General features: G+C 44.3%; 1 protein-coding gene across 6 annotated transcripts in view; it reads left to right on the forward strand.

The window, feature by feature from the left end:
* AK8 (adenylate kinase 8) overlaps positions 1-19,489 on the forward strand; it is a 98,895-nt gene that overhangs the window by 194 nt on the left and 79,212 nt on the right. The window contains exons 1-2 of one of the 6 annotated variants that reach the window (XR_008328469.1): positions 2,096-2,258; positions 5,535-5,619. The exons of 1 other annotated variant lie outside the window; for it this stretch is intronic. Coding sequence is in view for 3 of the 5 variants with exons in the window: in XM_053373651.1 (XP_053229626.1) it covers positions 2,175-2,258; positions 5,535-5,619 (169 nt within the window). In the remaining 2 variants the exon portion in view is untranslated. Of the gene's footprint in view, positions 1-2,095; positions 2,259-5,534; positions 5,620-19,489 lie in introns of those variants that run through there. 4 more of the 6 variants (XM_053373651.1, XM_053373650.1, XM_053373652.1 and 1 more) reach the window with 4 other exon arrangements.

Raw genomic sequence — 19,489 nt, forward strand, 5'->3', positions numbered from 1 at the left:
CCTGCTTCCTGGACATTCCATGCTTTTTTCTCCCTCCACGTTCCCCATCTTTTTGTGGCCATGGAACATTCTTGTAATCATTAGACTGCTTTCGGAGGTGGGGTTCCTCTCCTAAAGTGTATAATAATTAATAATTAATGCAGAATAAAGATTTGTTCAATTTCCATAATGTTGAACAGTCAGGAGAGGGAGAAACCATGGCTGTTTAAAGTAGTATAATTAGGGTTGCCATGTCAAAGGTTGTTGAGCTTTTTTAAAGGAACCCCCCTAAAAATTTATTGAGCTTTTTAAAGACAAAGCGCCACCCTTCGTCCCCCCTCTACATCAATTCCGCCTTTGATACTGCTTTAAATGTGTAGTACGGATGGGGCTTGCCAGGATCAGAGACCCACTCTATCACAAAACTCATATATGACCTTGATCGAAATCTCTCAGCCTGACCTGCCTCAAAGGATGGCTGTGAGTATAAAATGGGGGTCAGAAGTACCTGCTGAATCTTCTGTCCGCCATGGATCAGTCGGGATGGGGGGGAGGGGAAAAACTTGGGTGCCCAGCCAGAAATAAATTATTTATTCTTTATTTATTTCATAAAGTTTTAACACTGCTTGATTGTAAAAAACCTCAAAGCAGTTTACAAAAGCTAAACGGTAAAATCAAGAAAAACTCAGAACCATATTTCCTAACATAGGAAAGTTAAAATACTAAAACAAAGTAAAATTACCTCAACTTTTAAAGCATCTGGGTAGACTTGTCTAAACAAGAAGGTTTTTAGCAATTGCCAAAAAGAGTACAGTGAAGGTGCCCACTTAATATCTATAGGCAGGCGGTCCCAAAGTGTAGGTGCTGCCACTGTAAACAATCGAGTTCTTACAAATGTGGAATAGGTATTATGTGGCACCTGAAGTAGTGCCAAAGCAGTTGAGTGGGCACATGTGGGGTAAGTCAATCTCATAGGTAAATTGGTACCAGTGGCGTAGCGTGGGGGGGTGCAGGGGGTGCCAGCCGCACCGGGCGCAACATCTGGGGGTTAGGGTTAGGGGGCGCAAATCCACGGGTTAGGGGGCGCAAATTACTTGCCTTGCCCCGGGTGCTGACAACCCACGCTACGCCACTGATTGGTACCAAGGTAAGGATTTTATATTAGTAACATCTTGCCCTGGTAGGAAGTCAGCAACTAGTGCTGCTCTCTGAGCGCAGGCCTCACTCCTGTCAGCAATCATGCTGCAGCATTCTGTACCAACTGCAACTTCTGGGGCAAGTGTGAGAGAAGCGCCACAGAGTACATTACAGTAATCCAGTCTCGAATGCATGAACAACTGTAGCAAGGCTTTCGTGGTCCAGGAATGGCTGTAGCTGTTGAACCAGCTGCAGTTGGTATAAAGCAGTTCTAGCCACTGAGGCTACCTAATAAAAACATTTATGGATATCCGAGGGAGTACTTAGACACCGCACCCAGCAGGCACAAAGTCACCTCAACATGGTCTTTCTTATTATTTTGAGATATTTCTTCTGTAACCATAACCTCTAACCAACAGTTGGTTAGAGCACAGTGGTGTTAACACCAAGGTTGCAGGTTCAATCCCTGAATGGGGCAGCTGCACATTCCTGCACTGCAGCGGATTGGACTAGAATGATCCTCAGGATCCCTTCCAACTATACAATTCTATGATATAGTATTTATGTCTAAATTTGCATTTATACTAATGAATTAACATATGCAGATATGTGCCCTTCCCTTTCCCCTGTTTTTTGTGTGCGCGAATTTTTTCTTTGTTAGTGATGCTTTAGTTATCCTAGCAGAATGTAGCAGGAACCAAGAACGATACATATTACACACACACGTATATCTATCTATCTATCTATCTATCTATCTATCTTTATGCGTTTTGATGAGTAGCTGACATGTCATGTGTAGTCCTTTTCACACGATGAGGTAAATGGCCCGATTTAGAAACTATCTCAGTCTTGTAACCAGTTAGCCGTTACTGTCCCTTTAAAGGTTCAGGGAGTGTGATAGAGAAGATAGCTTCGTCGCTATCTGATGACATACACTGCCTTTGCACGAACTAGCAAGCCTAGATCTATGAGGGGGTGATGCCAAATATGGGGGCCATGGCTTTCGTCACTCTCTAGTGACGTTCTTCCTTTAGCGACGAGCTGTTGCTAGGGCAGCCATGGACGCCACCAAGAGACCTATACATATCCCTCCGCAGATGGGGCTGTACGCGGAGAAACACCGCCTTCACCAAATTATGCAGGTGAGGGGATGCTTGGCGCAGGCGGCTTGAAGGGAATAAACGGCCCGCAGAATATAAAACTTACAAGGGAGCTGTCCGAGCGGGACGGGATATGTGAGAGTTCGATAATTCCCGGCAACCACCGAAGGAGAGGGAGCCTATTAGACTACAGTTCCCAGCATGCTCTAGGGCAAAAGGGGGACGTTCTACCTATGTTGGACTCCAGCTACCATCATCCCCAGCTGGCATTGGTAATGGTGAGGGATGATGGGAGTTGTATTTCATTTCCCCCATTCCTGCTCTGGGGAAATGCAGTAGCTAGATTAGCATAGGGTATTTGTCCACCCTGCATTTATAGGTCAGAGTGAACGCTGGTGATTTGCTCTTTCATTTTTATTTTATTGAAAAAGTGTTATGAGCCTGAAGGTGGTGATGTGATTGTTATAAGCTGCACCCACAAAGGATATCGGGAAGTGTAGTTTTTTCTTCACAGAGCTACAGGTCCAGCTACCCTTAATAAACTACACTTTCCAGGATTCTTTGGGAAGGGAGAAATAAGTTTTAAATATATTGTGTGGATCTGCCTATAATATCCATAAAATATAAAAAAGTTAGAGAAATATAATTCATCAAAATATTCAATATATAATAATAAATAATTGTACAGGCAATGGCCATTTCGCACAGTGGTTCCATTCCCAGCCCCAACACATGTCAGTGGAGTGCACATAACAAGGTAAAAGTAAAGGACCCCTGGACGGTTTAGTCCAATCAAAGGCGAATGTGGGGTTGCGGCGCTCATCTCGCTTTCAGGCCGAGGGAGCCGGCGTTTGTCCACAGACAGTTTTCCGGGTCATGTGGCTAGCATGACTAAACCACTACTGGTGCACAGAGGACCGTGATGAGTGCCAGAGTGCAAAGAAACGCCGTTTACCTTCCCGCCGCAGCGTTACCTATTTATCTACTTGCACTGGCATGTTTTTGAACTGCTAGGTTGGCAGGGGCTGGGACAGAGCAACGGGAGCTCACCCCATTGTGGAGATTCGAACCGCCAACCTTCCGATCAGCAAGCCCAAGAGGCTCAGTGGTTTAGACCACAGCACCACCCTGCTACTCTTTCTTTCCTCTTCCAGGACTCACATGTTGGTAATCGCTCATCATTTGGACATGCCTAAAACAATTGCTGCCTATATATAAAGCAGAAGCATGTGATCTATTGTTAACTTGTGGCTCCCAGCCACAATAAGGAGAAAGGATAATGAACTTTGGCTAATGAACTGGAGCATCAGGGCAGTTATAATCCAGTGCTGGGAAACCTGTAGCCCTCCAGATTTTGCTCCAACTCCCATCACTCCCACTCAATATGGCTGATGCTCAGGGATGATAGGAGTTGTAGTCTGACAATATTTGGAAGGCTACAGGTCCCCATTCCTGATCGAAGAAGTAGCACGCAATAGATGGAAGAAGCCCTTCATTTAGAAGAGTCATTCCCTCACGAGATGAGGGAATGCCTCTTCTTAGATCAGGGCAGAGAAACTGTTGACTCTCCGTACATTATTGCACTCCAACTCCCATCAGCCCCAACCAGCATGGCTGATAGTTAGGAATGGTGGGAGAGAGTCCAGTAACATCTGGAAGGTCAGAAGTTCCCCATTTATTCTCTCTTCCTTTCAAAGTTTACAGGCTAGATCTCTGGGGATGATAACCAATGATCCTGGTTTTATTGGCAACCTGGTGAGTTTTAATAGTAGAAAATAAAATGAAAAAAAATAGCAGCTCCCCACCCAACTGCCTTACTCTCTTCATTTTGTTTGGAAATTGTAAACAACTTTCAAGAGAGGGATGTTAAAGTGACTGCAGGTGAATGTGGCGAGAATGCAGCCTTAAACTGAGGGATAATGACATTAGATTATATGCTTGCAGTGCCGTCTTTGCCAACAAATTTGCCAATAAAAAGCTCAACAGCTTTTCTGTCTGGATTTTCACTGATTGAAATATGACAACCCTACTGTTCCCCCTCTTGTTCCTTCCTTCTTCGGGCAACTGAATCCAAGCAGAGGGAGCAGCAGGGTGACCTGCAGACTTGTGGCTAATTTGGCAAGGCCACAGTGGCCTCTGCTGGCTATCAGCCACAGTTGCAGGTATAGCCTTTGTGATGAGAATGAATAAGGTGCAGGCACTTACTATCTAAATCCAATCCACCTTTTTCCTGCCCAGTCAAGAAAACCAGATCCAGAGTGTGGATGGGCCAATGACATATTGGAACTGAAGCCCTGAACCTCCACCCCCAATTTAATAGCTTAGGACAAGGATGTTGAAGTCTTCTAGAACCAAAAGACTGGGAGTCATCAGCACCCAGTGCTATTTTTCTAGAAAAAGAGGTGCCAGAACTCACCACGAATGCCTCCCTTGCTCTCTTATCATGGTAACGTTGTGCACATGAGAGGTGCCAGAACTAAATTCTGGTGAGTTCCAGCTGGAAAAAAAGCCCTGTCAGCACTACTTTTGTCAGTTCATGCAGGGAGACTGCTGGATAGTGAGGTAGGTGGTAAACCAGCACCTAATCTGTCCTGATGATCCACTGTCAGGGACAAACACTCTAGATCTCCGCTCAACTGGCAGAGAGCCTGGAGAGAGAGATGGATTTTCTATATACCACAGCTGTTTGGAGGAGTAAGTTCTTTTGTATGTTCTTGTGACTTATATGTGTTCTTTTTTAAAGGAATGTTTTAATCTTATAATGCGTTTTATGTTTAAACTCCAAAAGTTGCTTGGAGACTTTTGTGTAAGAAATGTTTAATGTCTAATAAATACCAGTAGTAATATTGACTGCATACTCACCATTAGCATTTAAGCACACACCTCCCCCCAATAATCCTGGAAACTGCAATTTATCCCTCACAGAGCTACAAATCCCAGCACCTTTAACAAACTACAGTTCCAAAAATTCCTGGGCAGGGGAAGTCATGCACTTCAAATGTATGGAGTGTATGTAGACAGTAGCAGTATTAATAATAGTAGTACAGTGGTACCTCAGGTTAAATACGTTTCAGGTTACAGATGCTTCAGGTTACAGACACTGCTAACCCAGAAACAGTACCTCAGGTTAAGAACTTTGCTTCAGGATGAGAACAGAAATCGTGCTCTGGCAGTGCAGCCACAGCAGGAGGCCCCATTAGCTAAAGTGGTGCTTTAGGTCAAGAACAGTTTCAGGTTAAGAACAGACCTCCGGAATGAATTTAGTACTTAACCTTAGGTACCACTGTAATAATATTTCTTTTAATTTTGTTTTTAAAGGAAATGCTTCAAGGTTTGCTTATCCATAAACCAGAAGAGCCTTTAGACTTCTTGATCAAACAATTAAAACAAGACAACTATGATGGTGAGTAAAGGGAAGAAATAATTTTAGTTGCGGAATTGGGCAACTAGCAGCTCCTGAGCTGAATCCAGCCTATGAGAGGCAGCTCCTGCCCTACAAGTTGTTGACCTCAAGCCTGTCTTTCCCACCACCCTTTTTGTCTTATTGCCTACCCTCTTCCTACACATTTTCTCCTCTTATGGCAGCCACCAGAACGTTTTGATCAGTTTCTCTAGGATGCAGGACATCAAGACAGCTGATCAGCCACCAACTATATATTCTGGCCTCCTCCCAAAGTGCAGGCAGTCCCCCCCCCACACACAATTTCTCTTCCTCCAGTATGGTCCTTCCAGCAGATTCCATCACCCCATGACTGAGCAAAGCATAGAGGCACAAGTGGGAAGCCAAAATAATAGGGGCACCTATCTCAGCTTTTAGTTCCCCACTTCCTCTATGCTTGGCTCAGCCCTAGGGTGATGGGATCTGCTGGTAAGGCCATATTGCAATGATGAAGGGGAAAGTGATGGCTTAGTTTCAAGGGGTTGCTTCATGTAGAGATTTGACTGACCAGCCCTAATCAGTACCCAGCAGTACCACTTTGCAGGGGCGTAGCTAACTGCCCCGACACCTTGAACGGTGGGGACGGGGTGATCTGCGCATGGAGGTGCCGCAGCGATCTGCCCATGGGGGCTCTGGGGCGATCTGTGAGCTGCCCACAGAGTCCGCCTGGTGGATGCAAGTCCCACGCTGCCGTTTCAGGCAGTGCAGGGCCCCGAGCCACCGCGTCACTCCCAGGAGACGCATGGCTCGGGTGCGCTGCTGGCCAGGCCCCATGGTAAGTGCCACCCCCTGCAGTGTGCCGTTTTGTCACCCCCCTCAAGGATGACACCTGGGGTGGACCGCACCTCCACACACCCCTTCCTATGCCTCTGCCACTGTGCATGGAAACCAGAGGTAACATAACTCTAACACGTAACACCAACACAACACAACATAATGTGAGCCTGCTGGATCAAGCCAATGGTTCATTTAGTCCCACATCCTGTTCTCACAGTGGTCAACCAGGTGTCAGTGGGAAGCACACAAGTAGGACCTAACCATCATCATGCACGATTGAGATGAAATTGATTAGGGATGGCATACCAAGAGGGCTATGCCTTTCAGACCTAACAATTATTTTCCAGGAGCACCTAGGTACGGTGGTGGCTGATGCCTGTTTTGACTGAAAGGGCAGAAGGCCAATGGGGGGGGGGGACTAATTTCAGTTTTGTCCCCATCCTCCCTGCTGAGTTCTACAATGGCCACACTGAAACCTGGGAGGAGGAGAAAGCTGACAGCCAGGGCCACCACTCCCTGGATTGGTTGTAAGAAGGCAGGCATGTGGGGGCTGGCTGAGGGGTTGGTGGGGCAGCACCTCATTCAACCTGATTGAAAAGCCTTCCTAGATCAGGGTTTCCCAAACTTGGGTCTCCAGCTGTTTTTGGATTATAGTTCCCATCATCCGTAACCACTGAGCCTGCTAGCTTGGGATGATGGGAGTAGTAGTCCAAAAACAATTTGTAACCTATGTTTGGGAAACCCTGACCTAGATATTAAGAAACCCCACATTAAATACTCATAAAATAGCCATCAGTTTTGAACTTGACTACATAATGTATATAGGGACGCGGGTGGCGCTGTGGGTAAAAGCCTCAGCGCCTAGGGCTTGCCGATCGAAAGGTCGGCGGTTCAAATCCCCGCGGCGGGGTGCGCTCCCGTTGCTCGGTCCCAGCGCCTGCCAACCTAGCAGTTTGAAAGCACCCCAAGGTGCAAGTAGATAAATAGGGACCGCTTACTGGCGGGAAGGTAAACAGCGTTTCCGTGTGCTGCGCTGGCTCGCCAGATGCAGCTTTGTCACGCTGGCCACGTGACCCAGAAGTGTCTCCGGACAGCGCTGGCCCCTGGCCTCTTAAGTGAGATGGGCGCACAACCCCAGAGTCTGTCAAGACTGGCCTGTACAGGCAGGGGTACCTTTACCTTTACCTTACATATGTATATATCTATATATCTCTAAGACATGTTAATTGATCCTTGCTGGAAATTGTGTCCCACTATTGTAATCTCATAGCTCCCCTGTCCTGAAACCTCAAATGGCAACTTTGAAAACAAGGCTAGCTTTGTACACAATGTACATGTTTGTCTGATGCTGGCAGCAGAAATCATGCCAGTGAATATGAGTGGAATTTGCTATGGTCTCTTTTTTTCTTTCTGAGTCTGCAAAAATGTGATTTTCTGCATTATTTTTATGTTTCCTTTACATTGAAATGCATAGAAATTAATTATGTAAATAATTGTGTTAGTTTCAGACATAATATAGTGAGACAAACAGGATTTAGCAGGAGCCAAACTGTAGCAGAATGTAAACAGTGCTGATTGTGGCAAGTAGAGGACAGGACGGAAATCACTGCCTCCTTATGTTCCTACCCGTAGCCCACCATGTGCTAATTTCTAGGGTTTGTAAGATGCTTCAAGTTTCTTTTCCTGTGGAAAGCCAAAGAGAAAAGCGCATTAACAGATCCCTTTAAAAAAAACAAAAAACCAAGATGCCTTTCTTGGGAATGGCAGGAGTTCTTGTGTATCCATTATTTATACTCTCTGTGCCTCCGTCTGATAACTTCCTGATGTCATTAAGCTTGCTAATTACTCCTTTTGTCAAGTGAAAATTTGGCTTCTCAGCTCTGACAGCTTTTGCCTGCCATTTATTTTTATTTTTAAATTACTTACTTACTTGCCACAGCTAATGACTTCCACAGCTCAACAGCTTCCCAGTCGGGGAAGCTGCAAGTGGGCTTCTTAACATGAGTGTGTGTTTGTGTGTAAGGCAGGCTGACGAATCGAACAGCCTGCGTTCCTGCCACAATGAAGAGCCATGTACCCTCAATCAAAATTATTTGATTTACAAACTGTTCACCCTTAGGCGGATTAGATTTGGCTATGCACAACGGCACTCTAATTTTTCATTCCACATGAGCTGTCAAGGCGAGAATGGTGTCATGTTGCTTTGATGTTTCTGTAACGGTTTACTCTGGGTTGTTGCTTTTTTTAAAAACACACACACACACACACACACACACACCAGACGTTCTGTTGTGTCACATCAATAAAATCTCTGTCACTAGAGACGTCTGGGGCTCTTTATGTTTTAGGGTTGAGATTCATATCAAGGCGAATTTGAAGCTAAATATTTGGGGTTGGTGAGTGAGGGGAGAAAAAAACAATTTGCATCCAGGAGCTGTTTCTGAATGTAGTTTGTGCCCATTCTGATCTGTTTAAGAGAGGGTTTTTTCGTTTTGTTTTTAAGTACACCATAGAAAAGTTTTCATGTAAACCTTTTGGCTGCTTAAGCAAGGGCATGATTCAACTGATGATAATGATTGCTATTTTGATTTAGGGCATAATCGCTCTGGCCCCCAGCCCACCCCATGGCATGCCCCACCCCCATGGTGTAGTAGGGTGTGCATGCACCTGCCCCAGGTGCCACCAGGGCTTCCAATGCTGCTGGTGAAATGTGATGCCTTTCACTCCCCCAATCTGCTCTGGATGGTTAGGGGAGCGATCAGAGAAGATTTTGGAAGGCGCGCGGGGGGTGGGGTGGGGCGGTTTCCTGCTCATGCAATGCAAGCCTCTCTGGGGAGAGCATTCCACAAATGTCTTGTGTTGAAACCCTGGGGATCCACTGTTAGTCAGTTTAGATGATGTTGCACTACGTAGACCAGTGAGTGATGCAGTATAAGGCAGCTTTTTGGGGGAGAAATTCAACATAGTGCTAAGGAGATTGCTCCAACATCCTGCTTTGTCTGATGGAATGATCTTCCCTCTCCTCCCCTGTGCACTGTTCTGGAGTTTCTCCCAACCCCCCTAAGCCAATTTGGGGTGTAGGGGTGTGTTCAGGGATGGAGGAAAGCCCCACTGTGCTAGCGAAAGTTCTTGTAGGGGCTCTTGTTAGTGGAACCAGTTAGCTGAATCTGGCCCTCTCTTTTTAAATTCTTGAGCTGAACATCCTAAATGACCAAGCTACAGTTTGTTCCTTTTATTTTTCAGAGTGGGATTTGAAAACAAAGCAAAAAGCTCTTGATTTTGAGTTTCTAGCAAAAGAGATTGTCTTTGGTTTAAATGAAGCACTGCTGTCTGCTCAGGTTCAGAGTATTCTTATTAAATAATGGAAAGAACAATGCTAAAAAGAGCTGTTGAGAAAAAAAGAAAGAATAACAGAGGAGGAATCTCTAGCAATCTTGGTTTCTTTGTGTGTAAATGTGTGTGTGTTTTAAACAAATTTCTTGATCACAGAAGAAGGTACTGACTGAAGAGAGGGAGAAGCATTACCTTATTAAAGTCATCAGGAAAGCTATGAATTTTCATGATCTCTCCTTCCAAGGCAGCTTTCGCCCCAGAGAAAAATTCAAACAGAGATGTGGAAGGAAAAGAAAAAGAGATTGTATTTTTCCCAGGTGTGAAAGCAGAAAAGCTTTTAATTAATAATTGGTTCTAAAGTACTCCTTTAAGTAGTGTGGCACGGGCGCGACGACGCTATACACAAAGGTGCTGGTAATTTATAGCTCCAAACGACAACAGGCCTTGAGAAACTTTTTTTAAAAAAATAAAAAATCTTTTATTAAGTACAGTAGCTAGAATGTCCATCTATGTTTATACAATGAAGCATGCAAAGTTAAAAACAAATATTCCTTAAGCACAGCAGCCTAGCAAGGTTGCACAAAAGAAACCATCAAGTAAGGCAGAGATCCCATCTTTGTAGGGAAAGCAAGACTTGCTCTGCTTGAAGGAGGAATTCCATTTAAAACTTCTGCTATTTCTAAACAGAGCCTGTCGGGCTCTTGAAACAAATTCCTGCTTTCTTCCGAAGCTCACAGGTACCAGCCACTGCCACTGTCCACCCTTTGGGCTCTAGAACTCAAAGTTCCCAAACTCAGATGAATGGTTGTTTGGTTTGGGCTGCGGTTTGTAGCCAATCTGGTCATGTATCATCTGCTCCCAGCTCTTATGATCAGTGTTGAGAGTCCCAGCGCACCCTCACTATCGCTGGCTCCCACCAGGTCCACCTCCTCGTGCTTCCTACGACTCTCAAGTTCCTTGCGGGCGCCGTCAAACTCCTCAATTTCATCCAGCTTCAGTTCCAGCTGAACAATCACTCAGAAAAACCCAAGGACAATGGGGTTGTATCCAGTGTCTTCCTCAGAGTAGACCCATTAAAATGAATGGGTATAACTAACTTGGGTCTGTTAATTTCAATGGGTCCTCTCTGAGTGGATACAAACCAATCAAAATTTATTTTTATTTCTTAAATATATAGATTGCTGTTAAAAAAACCCCCTCAAAGCAGCTTACAAATAACAAAACAATAAAACCATTAGTAAAAACAACTATTTAAACATTAAAAAAATAAAATCAGCAATAAACTAAAAACAGGTTAAAACATAGGATACGTGTCCTCTCTTCCTACTGGGTATTTTTGCTTTTTAAAGAAAATAGCACTTGCAGACTTAGGGAAGTTAAAAAGGTAAAATATTTTATTTTACAGCAAAATAGGCAAAAGAGAAGATGTGTCAGGGGACAGAATTATTTCAAGAAACAGTTACCCGTATCTTATCTATTATCGAACGATCAATTGATATCACAGTGGATGTCACAGGCTTCTAAACAAGATGGTAAATGCACAGATTATTTTCACTTTGGTTCATAGCTGTCAATGTTTTCCTTTTTTTAAGGGAAATTCCCTTATTCCGCATAGGATTCCTCGCAAGAAAAGGGAAAAGTTGACAGCTATGCTTTGGTTCCTTAAACTAATTGCAGGGCTGTTTCAGTTTAGGTCATAAAACTAGGGTTCTGAAAATTTGACACTTTCTGTTCTCCAACCTTTTACAAATCTCACCCCTGAGGCTCCTCTTTTGGTATACTAGCCCAGGGGATCAGCACACACTCCCCTCCTAACTGGTTTGGGATTACTCCTCTCATCAGAAGGTCTGTCCCCTTTTTACTGAACTTGAGATCCAAATAGAGTATTTCCTCACAACTCCACTTCTCTTTTCTCAAATTGAGCTTCCTGGTTCTTTTAAGAGTATATACTCTTAAAAGACACCAGCCACTTTATTTTAATCTAACACCCAGCTCAGAGACTTCCTTCTCTGGCTGTAGATATTATTCTCAGGGCAAACTGAACACAGTTCAGAGGCTATACCAGGGGTCAGCAAACTTTTCCAGCAGGGGCCGGTCCACTGTCCCTCAGACCTTGTGTGTGGGGGGGTGGACTATATTTTTTTTGGGGGGGTGAACGAATTCCTATGCCCCACAAATAACCCAGAGATGCATTTTAAATAAAAGGGCACATTCTACTCACGTAAAAACAGGCTGATTCCCGGACCGTCAGTGGACCGGATTTAGAAGGCAATAGGGCCGTATCTGGCCCCCAGTCCTTAGTTTGCCTACCCATGGGCTATACTATCCAGCTGAAACGCCAGGAACCCAGACTCTCAACTGCTATTCTTTTTCCAGTCACAAAGTTCTGTCTCCACCCACCTTCTGGCTAGCTGGACCTGCAGCCAATCAGAGTGAGTCTTCAGCCCTGCACTCTGCGAGCTACACCTTTCCTGTGGGTATCACCATACTCTAGTCTACCTGAGTAGACCAGAATAATAAATAAAATCACTTATAAACTAAAAAACAGGTTAAACATACATAAACATGTCTGGGTAGGCTTCTCTAAACAAAAATATTTTAGCAGGCACCAAAAAGAGTAGTTATGTCAGGCAGCAGGGAGTTCCAAAGTGTGAGGCAGCCTGAACAGGGGCTTGTAATTGTGGAGGTATACAGTTGTACCTTGGGATGCGAACGGGATTCATTCCGGAGCCCCATTCGCATCCTGAACAGAACGTAAGATGCGACTGCGCTTCTGTGCGAGTGCAAGGTGTGTTTTGCCGCTTCCGCGCATGTGTGTGATGTCATTTTGAGCACCTGCGCATGCGCGAGCGCACTCCGTTACTTCCGGGTTGCCATGGAACGCAACCCGAAAGTGCTCAACCTGAAGCACATTCAACCCGAGGTACGACTGTAGTTTGTTGAGGTTTCTGGTTATTTGAACCCCTAGGTACCTGAATTTGGTGCGGCAGTTTTTGTTGTTGTTGTTGTTTTTGATGTTGGTGAATTCCTTTTGGGTATGCGGAAGGGGGGGGCAGTGTTGAAGCACATAGCCTCAGATTTTGCAAAGTTTACGTGTAGGCCCAATAAGAGTTATTATGACTAATTATTATTTATTAGTATTTTGCCTTCCCCCCACAGAACCAGGACTCAAGGTGGCTTACAATTTATTTATTTATTTATTAAAAAAAATATCGCAGAACGCTAAAAACATATAATGGTTAAAAAGTAAGCAACCTATAACGGAATTAAAACAATATAAAATATATTAGTCTGAAATTAGGGTGGGTTGAAATAATTAAGAAACAGTGAAAGTTTTTTAAAAGCCTGGGAGAATAAAAGGGTCTTGTGCCAGAAAGAGTGCAGTTAGTGTTAGGAAGCCCTTATAGGGATGGTATTCTACATTCAGGTAGGGTTGGGCAAATTTGAAAATTGTGGCTTCTTTCAGTTTCTCAGTTTTCTGTTTTTAGGTTCAGCTAGTTACAGTTCCACATCAGTTTGTGGTGTTCTTTTTTAAAACTCTTTGTGGAAATTCATCTATGTTTTGTGCAAATTTCTTCTAATATTAACATTTTTGTATGCAAAGTCCACCAATATATATACATGATTGCAAAGCAATTTCCCCTAACAGAATGCATATATGACTTCCACAGATGTATGCTTTTTGTGCACACTTTACCAGGGCATGTACACTTTTTGGCATGCCACTGGGCTTGAGAACTGCACTGTAAAAATTAGGAGAAATATAAACTCGCAAGGTTATATGTCTGAGTTTTTTCAGAAAGTGAGAATTAAGCAAGTACATCTTTAAATGTGATCCAAATCAAATTTCATCCTTCATTCAATCCCCGTCCCCCTTTAGTAGTCATCCACCTCACTACATTTGGCAGCGGCATACAGAAGGTACATTTTAGAGTTTGGATAGGAACTCACTTGCAGGTAAACTGACCCCTAGGGCTACTTTAAAGATTAATACTAGGAGTTTGAATTGGACCCAGGAGAAACAGCAGAAACTGTAGCACTAATCTGAATGTAAATTAGCTGTGAACAAAATAAAGATGATGATGATGATGATTATCAAAGCTGAATCTTAATCTCAGAAAAATGAATGAAGTGCAGAGAAGCAGAATCAGGTAGTGGTTGGATAATTGAACATGGATTGCTTATTCAACAAAGTCACACCTTGTTAGATAACAGAAATTTTGGAAGCCAAATCCTTGACAGCCTTCTGTGTTAAAATTTCCGTCTTGGAAATGTATAACACTGGCATTTTAGCAGCTGCTTGGGGGGTAGGGGTGGTGGTCATGCCATAGCCCTAGTCCAAGAAGGAGTTAAGTACACAAAAATCAGTGGGATTCAGCTGGCATAACTCTCTGTTGAATGGTGGACTGTTGACTGTATAAAGGGATCAGTGTGCAGACCAGAAGGGTTAAACAGTCCATTACAAAGTTGCCCTAGAAACACTCTGCCACCCGTGTGGTACGTTTAGGGACTGAGCCCCAGATGATTTTTACCGGTGTGCAGATGAGTAAATCGGCACATTTCTGCATTGGCACGTCTTCTGCCAGCTCCTATGCAGAAGGAAAAGCAGATTTAGTACAAAGTGAGCATTTACAGTAGCCCTGGGCAATATTAAAGCGTGATACGGTGTGTATAATGGTACGTTTCCTTTTTCTCCCCCCTCCTATCAAACGTTTGTCCAAAAAGCTGTGTATTAAAGCTTCAGTACCTCAGGGTTTTCTTATGAATTTTAAATCGTGCTCCTTACTTAAACCTCAAAAGGATCTGTAGATAGAAAGGTTCGTGATATTATATATATATATATATATATATATATATATATATATATATATAGCTTTGAAGCGGGTTGAAGAAGTTGATTAGTGTTGGCACCACAGCACATTTCAGTGGCTCTGTTTATAAATAATTCCTCACTTACCAGGCTGGAGTTTCAAGGTGTTAAGATTTTTTTTTTTTAAAGGGGGATGGAGGAGAAAAAAGCCACACAGGTTTTAATCACATTATTTTTTTGAAAGAAATTAGGTGACAAAAACAGCTTGATGTAGCCTTTTAAAGCATTCTTTTCCTGATAATGTATAGCCTTTTCTTGGTGCTCTTACAAGAGCCAGTAAGAGCCCTTCCTTTAAACCTCCCAAGTCAAAGAACTTTGTAAAGATGAATTTGTAATTTGGGGGGTTCATGCATGATTTAAAATTTTCCACTGCTCAACTCCATACTGGAAAGCGGTTGCAAAGCTTTGGGGTGGACGGTGGGGTGGGGAATACACTTCTCTCTTTCCCTCGGCTCTCTTGCCAAGATCAGAGAGCATCGCTCCCTTTTGGATAGCAAGATCCAGCGAGGCTTGTCATTTTTTATTTTGGCCGGCTGGAATCTTCGACGGAAATTATCTCCACAGGTACCTTTGGAAAAGATGTGAGGGGTAGAAGGGAGAAGGCTTCCAAGAAAATGCACTGGGAGACTAGCCATCACAGTGCTTGTATATAACATGGCAGTGGGTGTGTGGGTGGGGGCAAAGGGGCAACAGATCACAACCTCAAAGGGCATCGTGAAAATGGCAGGTGTCCAAATTTCAGATTTTAAACAAAGCTGAAAGATTTCAGGAACAGAGGGCAACAGAGTGAGGTTCAAAGGATATATTTGCTTGTGGATCTAATTAAGATTCAGTTGCAAACAAAATCTCCAAAGCAAGCAGGATTTTAAAAAAGTATTTAAGGTTGTTATTTTCTGTCTGTTTTATACCTGCCATATAATGCTTGTTCTGCACTTGCAATAAATTGGTCCTTTAGTGTAAGAGCACCTACACTTTGGAACTTCCTGCCCATTTATGTTATTACCTAATATCAATACACCTTCACTGTATTGTTTCCTGTGGTGCCAAAACCTTTTTTTGTTCCAACAAGCTTACCCAGGCACATAACTTTAACATGTCATATTGATAGATAGTTTTGGCTGGTTGCTTGGTTGGCATCTGTTTGTCTCAGGAGACAATGGAAGAATGTGCCTTTGAGGGTGAAGTCAAACCATTGGAGGGTTACAGCTCCTGCTGTGGTGGTAGAGACCGAAATGGAAGAGACATTTTTTTGCTGCCGCTGGGGCAAATGATGGCATCTGGCTGTGCTGATGCAGGTGTACCATGTCATTTCTTCTTTCTGCGCTCCTCCCAGTGGTCATTCCTCCTTTAGTCACTGCTATGGATACACAACCTTACTGTCTCCAGGCATTGCGGTCATCTGCAAGGGATTCCCAAATGGAGGGGGTGATGTTGCCAGCCTTCATGTCATATTTACAGACATCTTTGTAGCATAGAATTGGTCTGCTAACAGGCCTGGTGCCTGAAACCAGCTCCCCGTAGAGCATGTCCTTGGGGATCCTGCCATCTTCCATTCTGTAGACATGACTAATCCAACGTAGATGTCACTGAGACAGGAGTGCGAACATGCTGAGAATGTGGGCTTGGGAGAGCACGTCTTTGTTTGAGACTGTCCTGCCATGTGATGCCCAAAATCTTCCTGACGCAGCACTTATGGAAGGGATTGAGGCTTTGCTTCTGGTGGGTATAAGTTGCCCACGACTCACTTCCATAAAGCAGTGTGATGCAGCATTGGTCGTTAGTATCACATTTTCCTATACTGTTTTGGAGAGGTGAGTCATTGCCATAGCTGCCTTGCCAGTATACTTGTCGAATATACCAGGTTGAGGAAGGCTGCATTAAAACAAAGCATCAAAGGAGATATTAAAAGAGTAAAGTTTAAAAGGGTGTGGAAACAAAAAAGGTGTTTGTCTTTCCATAACCAAGCCCTGTCTCTTGCACTCAGGGAACTTTGAAAAGACTGACTTATACCAATAGTTACTCAGCCGTTGAGTTGTACCCCAAGGTAACTGTGTTTTCAAAGAATCAGTTTAGGTGGGCTGAAATACCATGAGAACATTAGACAAGCCTGCTGGATCACACCAAAGGCCCATCTAGTTCTGCATCTTGTTCTCAGAGTGGCAGATAAGATGCCCCAGTGAGAAACCCACAGGCAGGGTCTGAGCACAGAGATCATTCTCCTGACTTGCAATTCCTAGCAGCTCTGATCCAGAGGCCGCTGACACCCCATACCACACCTCCTGAAAATGGGCATGTACACACTAGATCAGGCATAGGCAAACTTGGCCCTCCAAATGTTTTGGGACTACAACTCCCATCACCCCTAGCTAACAGGACCAGTGGTCAGGAATGATGGGAGTTGTAGTCCCAAAACAGCTGGAGGCCTGAGTTTGCCTGTGCCTGCACTAGATATTTAAAGTGCGTTATTTCCCTCAAAGATTTCTTGGCACTGTAGCTTACCCTTCGCAGAGTTACAATCCCCAGCAAATCTTAACATACTAAAGTGCCCAGAATTCTTTGAGGGGAAAGAATGCGTTTCAAATGTGCTTTAAAGGCCTAGTGTGTACACAGCCTTAATCTCAGCCAAGAACTTCCCCAAGGCTTCCTGCCCCCTACACTCTCAACCCTTTGTTTCTCCTTTATGTCCACCTCCCCCTGCTTTCACTAGACCATCCTTTCTGGTAATCCACCTCAACTTGATTGCCGTTTCCCAGCACCTGGGCCTCCTCTCTCCCATATTTTAATCATTAAAAGCCCGCAACGGTGCTCGAGATGGAAGGGCCCATTAAAACCCCGCACACGTCCGCGTAACGAAGAAGATGCGGGGACATATGTGCCGAGGGGGAAGGCGGCTGGCGCGCCATCCCTTTCTTCTTCTTCAGCTCCTCTTGCCTTTAATCTTGCTCTGAAACCAAAAGAAGGTTGTGCCACGGACAACCATGGACTCGAGGAATGAACAAGAAAAGAGCAGGGAGGAATCTGATATTAATGCTGTCCAGGGGGAGAGCGAGTGAGCAGCGAGACAAAAGGACTGAGGAGGGTGAAAACACACATGGCGTAACTTGTTTTTTCTCTCTCTAGCGGCTGAAGGGGGGGGGAGTTTTTGCCATCTTGCTCCAGAAGGAACCTGGGAAACACACCTCGTGTCTCATCTTCCCCAGCTCTGCCCAGGAGGTAGCTAGTCTCTGGGTCAAGGAGACGTGAGGGGAAAGTGAAATGAAAACCATCTTCTTTCTAAACTAGCAAAATACCTGCCATGGTTCTGCTCAGACGTCACACACATCTAGGAGGGGTGTGGTAGGTCTGTTCTCTTGACACAGAGAGTGCATTGCACACCCACCCACCCCAGCGCACACACCCCCTGCCCCTCAACCCCAGATCTTTGTTGGTTGAGCCGGGACTGGCCAGGATGAGGCCTTGGAAGGCCCGCTTCCTCTTACAACACTGTTACATATTCCTTTTTATTTTTTCTACCTTGGGAACTAGTTGCAGCCATTAATTTTTTGACTTATTTTTTTAAAAAAGAAATGATATGCCTTAATACACCAAGCAAGGTAACTTTAACAAAAATCAATCATGGCTTTAATTAAAAGATAAATAAATCCCTAGCCCACACTCTTGTTAAGCAAATAGTGCCCCGATTAAAAACCATGTAAGAGCAAAACCACATAAAACTAATAAGAGCACAGGACAAATAGCAATACCTCAAGCCCTCAAATTGTGCTTGCTTTACGTATATGATCATAACCTTATGTCAGGCTGGTGTGGGGAATATATAAATAAATGGAGAGCCAGGTCCACCTCTGCTCTCCATTTATTAATTTTCCCTGCATTGTTCACCCACTAGGTTTTGCAGGAGGACTCTGGCACTAGCATTCCAGGGTCCTTGCGGCACCTTCCCAAAGCTAGGTAAGTGAGGCACAGGGCTTTGGGAAGGTTTCACAAACGCCCTGGGAAGCTTTCAGGATTCTCCCACAACCATTCCAGACCCTAGTAAGTTGCTCTCCATGTTGCAGGGGTGGGAGGCAGTTCCAGGGGTTCCTGCCTCTGTGCGTGGACTCCTAAAACCGAACCTTGCGGAAGTGGTGGGCCCACTGTAATCAAAACAGCCATGATCAGTCACTGTTTAAAAGCATTGGAAGTGGGGGCAGTGACTCCATAATGCAGGCAACATGACTGATCCAATCTCTGCCCCCTGAATTTGCAGCATGTTGAGGACTCTTGATCTGGATCTTAAATTCTAAGCGGGTGCATTTCTCAGAAGGTGTCCCAGGTGTTCAGGGCTTTGAAAGCCAGAAAAGCCAGAACCAGCACCCAGGGATACACAGGCAACCCGAGTGCACTCAACAGGTAGTCCTTAGGCTGCAGGTCTCCTGAAGTAGTGGGGAGGTCCCATATATGTTTTGGAATAGCAGCTGAATCTGTCTTTTACCCTGGGCCATTAGGTCCTCCCCACTCTGCTTGAGATTGTAGCCTATCTCCTCAGAACAGTGAGCAAAGCTCTGTTGTTTACCACCTTGAGATACTACTGGACTATAACTCTCATTGTTCCCGGCCATTGGTCACGTAGGTTGCAGCTGATTGGAACTAGGTCTAGCAGCATCTGGAGGGGCACAATGTTGCCTATCCTATGTAAAATAGCAGCATTCCTTCTCCACAATTACTAGCTGACCACTAGTCCAAACTTGAGGTCTTCATGCTAAGGGGGTAAATTGTTGGCATCTTGAGTTAATCCCTGCTGGAGGAGCCTACTTTACTCTTGATTACCAAAATTAAAAGAAAAGAGATTCTAACTAAACATTAGGGGAAAAATTC

This window comes from Podarcis raffonei, chromosome Z (assembly GCF_027172205.1).
Source record: "Podarcis raffonei isolate rPodRaf1 chromosome Z, rPodRaf1.pri, whole genome shotgun sequence".
Lineage (NCBI taxonomy): Eukaryota > Metazoa > Chordata > Lepidosauria > Squamata > Lacertidae > Podarcis > Podarcis raffonei.